Source organism: Helianthus annuus, chromosome 10, assembly GCF_002127325.2.
Source record: "Helianthus annuus cultivar XRQ/B chromosome 10, HanXRQr2.0-SUNRISE, whole genome shotgun sequence".
NCBI lineage: Eukaryota > Viridiplantae > Streptophyta > Magnoliopsida > Asterales > Asteraceae > Helianthus > Helianthus annuus.
This window is the reverse complement of record NC_035442.2, coordinates 171,987,404-171,994,640: the sequence shown is the minus strand read 5'-3', so window position 1 is coordinate 171,994,640 and position 7,237 is coordinate 171,987,404. Positions and strand designations below refer to the sequence as shown.

At 36.2% G+C, this 7,237-nt stretch overlaps 1 protein-coding gene across 1 annotated transcript; it reads left to right on the top strand.

Annotated features, from left to right (window-relative positions):
* The first annotated feature begins 2,255 nt into the window (after positions 1–2,255).
* Positions 2,256–6,256, top strand: LOC110886585 (AUGMIN subunit 8). The gene is made up of 5 exons (XM_022134400.2): positions 2,256–2,510; positions 3,936–5,235; positions 5,340–5,546; positions 5,674–5,781; positions 5,864–6,256. The coding sequence occupies exons 2-5, from the start codon at positions 4,051–4,053 to the stop codon at positions 5,936–5,938; spliced, it is 1,575 nt and encodes a 524-aa protein (XP_021990092.1). The 5' UTR covers positions 2,256–2,510; positions 3,936–4,050; the 3' UTR covers positions 5,939–6,256.
* The last annotated feature ends 981 nt before the right edge of the window (positions 6,257–7,237 follow it).

Sequence of the window (7,237 nt, the reverse complement as noted above, 5' to 3'; positions counted from 1 at the left end):
CTACCAAAAAGTCAACTGGGTAGTAGCAATCATCCACCTTAGCAATCACATCCTCCACCATCCCCCTTGGATGCGTGGGAGTCTGATCGGCCAATACCACGGGAGTATCAAATTTTTTTAATGGACCAAAATCGTATTACCCTTAACAAATAGCTAGTGGTAGCAAGGGGTCGAACCACGAAGAGTATGTGGTTTGCGTATGGATTCGATTGAATTAGAACAATTGTCACAATTTATGAAGCTTGCCAGATATTTTTGTATTTTTATTTAGTTGAAAGATGTGAATTTAAACTAATGAAATTGATTTAATTGATTAACAACTAATGATTAACGACTGCGAGAAAGATTGATTACTAAACAATAATACGAAAAAGGGTTCACACTCGATTTCGGTAATTGCCAACCTAGGGTTTCTACAAGTTTTTAGATTCAACTCAATTGCATACGATTAGCGGATTTAATGTACCATGACTTAGGTGCCAATAACTATCAACGTTTCGAAAAACGGACAAGAATGCACTTTGTAATTAACACAAGTAAAACCTAACCACGACAATGCATAACTACACATAACCATTTCGTAAAGTCATAACTTTTAACATCGTTCGACAATTTACGAATACGAAACAAATGTAAACTATTGTCAATGGTTTCAAAAATCAAACACAATTTGTCACAAAGTTGAAGCAAGAAACAATTCAAAACCCTAAGTTAAACAACTACCTAAACCGGAGTGAAACCAAGGTGATTAGCCGCTCATGGTTGAAGAAGCTTGAACACCGGATGATTGGAACATGAATTGGACCATCTTGAAGCTTGAATGATGGAGAATTGATGGATGTTGAGGGTTTTGGTGATAGATGATAGTAATGGAATGAGGTATAGAGAATTATGGTTTAGGATGAATTGGGAATTGTGTATGATGATGATGATGTTCTTGATTCGGGTGATGTTGTAGATGGATGATGGATTGGATGTGAATGGTGGGTGGTTGTGATTCCCCATCAAGATGATCCTATTCTCAGGCTCCCAGATGAAGATTTTTACTCCAAGGACATGTAACCCCCGTTTGAATGCTAAAAATTTCGTTTAAACTCGTTCCCAACAACCCAAGTAGCAAAATTCGCGTTTTAGTAAACCAAGGCCCGTCGCCGACGGCCTCCAGATCTCTGAAATCCATCCGACGGGTTGTTTGGCTGTTTAGGGCACCTTGTGACGATGGGACTTTCTAGAGCCCGTCGCCGACGGCCTAGAGCCCGTCCCCGACGACCTATAGTTTTTCCTGTTTCGTCCGAAACTGTTTTCTTCATAACTTCTTAGTTATAGCTCCGTTTTACTCACCGTTTTCGCCCACGTACTCGTAATTCAGCCCTCTATCATGCCATCTTCCAATATATTCATTTTAAATCCATTAATATTCCCAAAACACATCCAATCTTCATGATTAACCCGGTTTTGTTCATTTCACATCCCCGGTTGATCCGATTCACGTCCTGGTGCTCCGTTTAGCTCCCGATTAGCTCCTTAAACTCTTTTAGACCTGTAAAACACAAATCCCATTAAAAGTAGGCTATTCAAGATTAAAAGCTATGTAAAAACATCAACTTAAGCACAAACGATAACCAGTTTTCGACCACGTATCACATCCCCACACTTGTCTTTTGCTTGCCCTCAAGCAAATCTGTTTTTCACTTTCACGTGGGTCAAACAACGAATACACTCCCCATTCCCGAGACGAAGGTTAAGGTCAATTGTCATACTGAAGTTCAAACTCTTTACAATTTTCAACATATTTAATGGTGAAGTGACTAATCACAAAAAATTGTTATCCAAGATTTCCCAAGATACCCTTGCACTCCTTTTTTCTCCTACACTTTCATCTTAACCATTGATTTGAAAAATGAATGGTTAAGATTCCTTCTCATCCTACTTAGGCAAAACAATCTTTTTATTTGATCTTACCCCTACTAGTTCTGCCACTGTTATGTAACTAAGTAATCACATAAACACTTGTAATCTAATACTTCAACTGTAATACATAAGACGATTATGTAACCGAGTAATCACCTCTCTTTCTCCCTCATATACCTATAAACTATATAGCACTACATATCCATACCCATACATCTATCATGCTTCTATACTTAAAACCTACTTTGCAATAAACCACACCAATAACTCACCTATAAAACTTCAAATACACAAGTGTATTTCTAACCTCATATCTTAGGTGTAATAATACTTTTGATACATTAAATGTCACGCATAAATCAAAATAGACTATACTTTAACACTTTACACTTTTATACATCCAAAATCAAAATCAATCATGCCTATATTTTGCAATGATGATTCTTAGAATTAAAGTAGTTGTCCTGGTGGCGCCAAAACATTCTTCCCCAACCAACTTCACTCCATTTAAATTCTCTTATTTAACTACTTAAAATCCTAGCTTTTACCCGAATATCCGCTCATCAATTCTCCGATCTGCCGCCGTCAGTTCACTTCCGGTCAGCCGGTTTCTTCCCCGTTAACAGTTATTATTTTCAAATTATTATTATCTGCTGTTACGTTTAATTATGTTGTTAGGTAATTAATTATGAATTGAGTTTATGTTATTATTATTATTATTATTATTATTATTATTATTATTATTATTATTATTATTATTATTAAGGTGCAGAAGACAATAGATCCACTTTCAATGAAGATCTTATGATGTTATACAAAATAATAATAATAATTGTGAAGAATAATAATAATGTATTTACTCTGATTTCTGAGAATTTGTCACTGTTCTGGAAATCAGAGACATAGATCTGCAAATTCCAGACATTACATCATGTATTGTTGATGAAAAACTTGTTACTAGCAGTATATAACTATATATACTCTATATACTGTAATAAAATTTTGATATTATTATATTATGTATTTTAGTTTTACATCGATTTTCGTTCCACCGTCTCGAACGATATTTGATCTTCTGTTACGATGCTAATATGTTTATGTGTCAGTTAGTTAGTTAGTTAGTTAGTTAATTAGTTAATTACTGAGGATACAATGTTACATGATGTTAAAATGTTTTTCATATGAAAATGTGGCATTATTCTGACCTTATAATCTTGTATAATAATAAATATATGTTTCGCGCGGATTCAGTGAAGATGGACAATCAACAATGGACAATGATCTTCTTCTGCACATGGTCTTCCATGTTTGTTTCCATAACTCTTATGATTAATTGATTATATACCTACATTATTACTTTCAATCAGCTGACTTAGTATTTTCTTAATTTAATTCAAGTATTTGTCTTTTTCTGTAACAATGTGAAAACAGACTTTAGTTTAATATGTTAAGTGTTACATAAAGAGATTCCATATTTTCATAATTCCATTACTCCATGTGTCCTAATGATCTTAAGCCCAGATGCAAGCAGACAGAAAAAAAAAAAAAAAAAAAAAAAAAAAAAAAAAAAAAAAAAAAAACTTTTTTAACATTTATCGGTATCATGTTCTTGTTCATTAAATATGCCATCAATATATGTTGTGTGATCACCCCACATAACCTGCTCACCATGACTCTAGCATGAAAATATTATCTATTTAGTTCTCTTGACCCTTCCTTCCATTTTTCCTAAACTTATCGAATTTCGATCGCTTAAATTCAGTTATGAGCTGTAAATGAGGTCTGTAAAGTGCATTTTAGACTTTAGTTCTCTTTAAGCTTATGTATTTCATGAGATTTTTCTTGATAAGTTAGGATTTCGGATGTTATTATAATCGAAAAGTAACCGATTAGATTAGTTTGTAGCAAGTTTCAAGAGAATACTTGGTTTTAGATCTGGGTGTGCCTGTAAAGAGTATGCTTTTGAAGTTTTGATCAACTTTATACTTTTTTGGTCATAATTTATCTTTATCTATATGTTACAGACTTACAATATCAAGATTAACAATCCAGGAGGAATATAGCATCGTCTTTACAAGAAACCGATCCTTAGATACGCTGGTTATAAAGACTCGGTTGATCATATGATCAAAGGCATCAATGTGGTCGAATTCGAATAGAGTGTGTGTAAGCGAACCGAATCAAAAGATAGAGAAGAATGTCGGTTCTCGGTATAAATCACCCACACCGAGGCGTTGTCCTTCCCCTTATACGCCGAAAACATGTACAAAAACGCCCCTGCCTGTTTCGACAAGACCAGTATCCACCGAAAGAAGACGGCCCACCACACCACAATCACCATCACCATCACCATCACCATCACATTCACACCCGTTTACCCCGGTCCATGAGACATCTGTTAACACAGAACTGGCAGCCCGAAAAGTGGCAACGAGTGGTAAACTACCAGAAACGTTATGGCCTTCAAGAACACGAACGCGTAGTCTAAGCGTTTCGTTCATGTCGGACGCCTTTTCTCTTTGCACAAGTAAACGAGAAAAACCGCCACCTCAGGTGCTTTCTGACCGCACGCTGAAACCGTCATCAAACGTATCACAAAAACGAACGGCAACACCCGAGAGAAAACGAAGTCCACACAAAGGAAAGAACGCCGTCGTTCAGTCAGAAAATCGGTTGCCTAGCAAAACCGGTTCGAAAGTGTTGACCAAAAGCATTGACATCCCCGATAAGCCGATGAAAGCTTTCATCGCACCAAATCGAAACGCCAGAATACAGCTACAAAAATCCGCAAGTGATCCTGTAACCGTGAAGTTAGAATTCGACAATCTACAGAGAATGTCGAATCTTATTTCGTCAACTTTAACAGCAAGATCTCAATCGTTACCAGCTACTGGAGTCCGGGCGTCTTCACCCAGTAAACAATCTGGGCTGGGCCTAAAATCAAGGCCCATAAGCCCGGCTCCTTCTAAACGGGCTAGTCCTTCTCGCATAAGGCCATCTAGCCCGTTGAGACAAGCCTGCAATTCAAACTCAAACAGAGTTTCTGTTCTTACATTTGTTGCTGACATTAAAAAGGGAAAAAAAGTGGCTGATCAGATTGAAGATGCTCATTATCTACGGTTACTTTATAACCGGAAAATTCAGTGGCGCTATGTTAACGCCTGTGCCGAAGCTGCCTTCAAGTTTCGGAAATCAACAGCTCAGAAATCTCTATATAACGTGTGTAGAAGTACCTCCGAACTCCACGATTCAGTCGCTGCAAAGCGGATTGAGCTCGATCAGCTGAGATTGAAGTTAAAGCTATACGCGGGTTTAAACCAACAAGTAAGGCATTTGTTTCGATGATGTTATATCTTGTTATATAACTTATATCTATATTTATATATTCTCTTGGCTAAAATATATTTATTGTGATATCTCTGGCTCAGATGGCCTACCTTAATGAATGGGCTAAAATCGAAAACGAGCACAGTCTTGCATTATCGGGTGCTATCGAAGATCTAAAGTCGAGCACTCTCAGACTTCCTGTAACAGGCAGTGCAACAGTAGATGTTCAAACTGTTAAGTCGTCTCTTCGGTCAGCGCTCGAAGTAATGCAAACGATGGGGTCCACTATGCAGTCTACGCTATCTCGGGTATGAAGTTTGTATGTGAAATTTGTATAAACTGATATACAAACATAGAAATAACTTAACTTATTATTTAGTTAATAATATTTGGTAGTCATAATATTAATTACCAGTTTTTAATATGTTTATACAGTTGGAGGGACATAACTGTTTGGCATCTGAACTTGCTACTGTAGTGGCACAAGAAAGAGCTCTTCTTGATGAATGTGAAGTTCTATTGACTTCTGCAGCTTCTTTGCAGGTAAAAAGATTTCAATGTGTTCAATATGATTTTTCTTAAAATTATAAATTTTGATTTTTTTTTTATGTTGGTTTATCTGTAGGCAAAGGAATACAGCCTTAGGACACATCTAGTACAAATGAAACAAGAGTTGACGCTTAACCTGCTCGAGCCTTGAAGCAAAGCAATAATGTTACTACTTAGCGATAAAAAAGTTATATTGATGAACCCGGGATTACGCTTTTGTCATATCGTGTGTGAAGAAATGTATCGACACACACGGTGTAGGACAAGACATGATGAGTGTATAGATTTCCTAAGAAGCGGAAAATTGTAACATGACCATCAATGTCAAAGTTGCTAATAAATAGTGTACATATTACTTAGGTGACTAAAAGTTTACAATATCTTTCGGTCCTTATCTTGTTGTAATTGGTTTGTATCGAGAGCTCGCGTCACATCTTCTATATTTAACGTACGCACATAGGTTTCTGAAGGAGTTGATAACACTTGATTAAATTTGAACCTTATGCCTCATGTTTATGGAGGTATCATGTCCGCATACTAGATTTTAACTTGCACTTAAGCCTTGGCGAAACGGATAGCATATGGGTTTAGATCAAAACCGGGCGTTTTAAAAGTATTGATATATAATTGGGTCAAAACCATCGTGATCAAAGTATTGACATGTGTATTTGCCCATATGGTAATACTAGAAAGGTACTGTTTCTATTTTGTTAAGCTACTGAAGAAGCACACATAAATAATGTTAATAAGAGAGGTAATTGGTAGCATGGGTTCCAGATGACATTATAAGTATTATAAAATAAATAAAAACATCAAAATATGAATTATATAAAGAGTGGGTTAAATAAGGGTTAAGTTATTCTACAAAAACTCCTAATTGTAAGAAGTTTAAGAAGGATTTATAGAGTGACAAGTGTCCAATAACCTAAAATTAAACCCACTACATCACCACCCAAAACCTAAACCCCCACCCCACCCCCAAAAACCTAAAAAAAAACCTAACCCCCCCCCCCCAAAAAAAAAAAAAAAAAAAAAAAACACCCACCCCCACCAAAAAACCTAAACCCCCCACCCCCTTGACAAAAAAAAAAAAAAAGAATTTTTTTTTTTTTGGGGGGGGGGGGTGGGGGTTTAGGTTTAGGTTTTTGGGTGGTGGTGGATGTTTAAGGGTTGTTTTTTTTTTTTTTTTTTGTAGTGGGTTTTTTAGGAGCCTTTGTACCCTTCTTACAATTAGAATCCTTTGTATTTAATCCTAGTCCTATAAAGAGTATAGTGCAATTTTCGTTCATGAGGTTTGCCTTAACTAACACATTTCGTTCACCCTTAACATCTTCGTCCCTGACGTTTGATCTTTTTACACTTTACGTCCTTGTACCTCACGGCTGTAACTTTTCTGTTAGTTTTTGTGTGAAATTACTAATATACCCTTAGCGCATTAACTAAATATTAT

Excerpts from the sequence above, each read along its gene's own strand:
- LOC110886585 (XM_022134400.2), top strand. The coding sequence starts at position 4,051 with ATGTGGTCGAATTCGAATAGAGTGTGTGTAAGCGAACCGAATCAAAAG. Across the intron at positions 5,236-5,339 it reads ACGCGGGTTTAAACCAACAA|ATGGCCTACCTTAATGAATG; the intron begins GTAAGGCATTTG and ends TCTCTGGCTCAG. Across the intron at positions 5,547-5,673 it reads TGCAGTCTACGCTATCTCGG|TTGGAGGGACATAACTGTTT; the intron begins GTATGAAGTTTG and ends ATGTTTATACAG.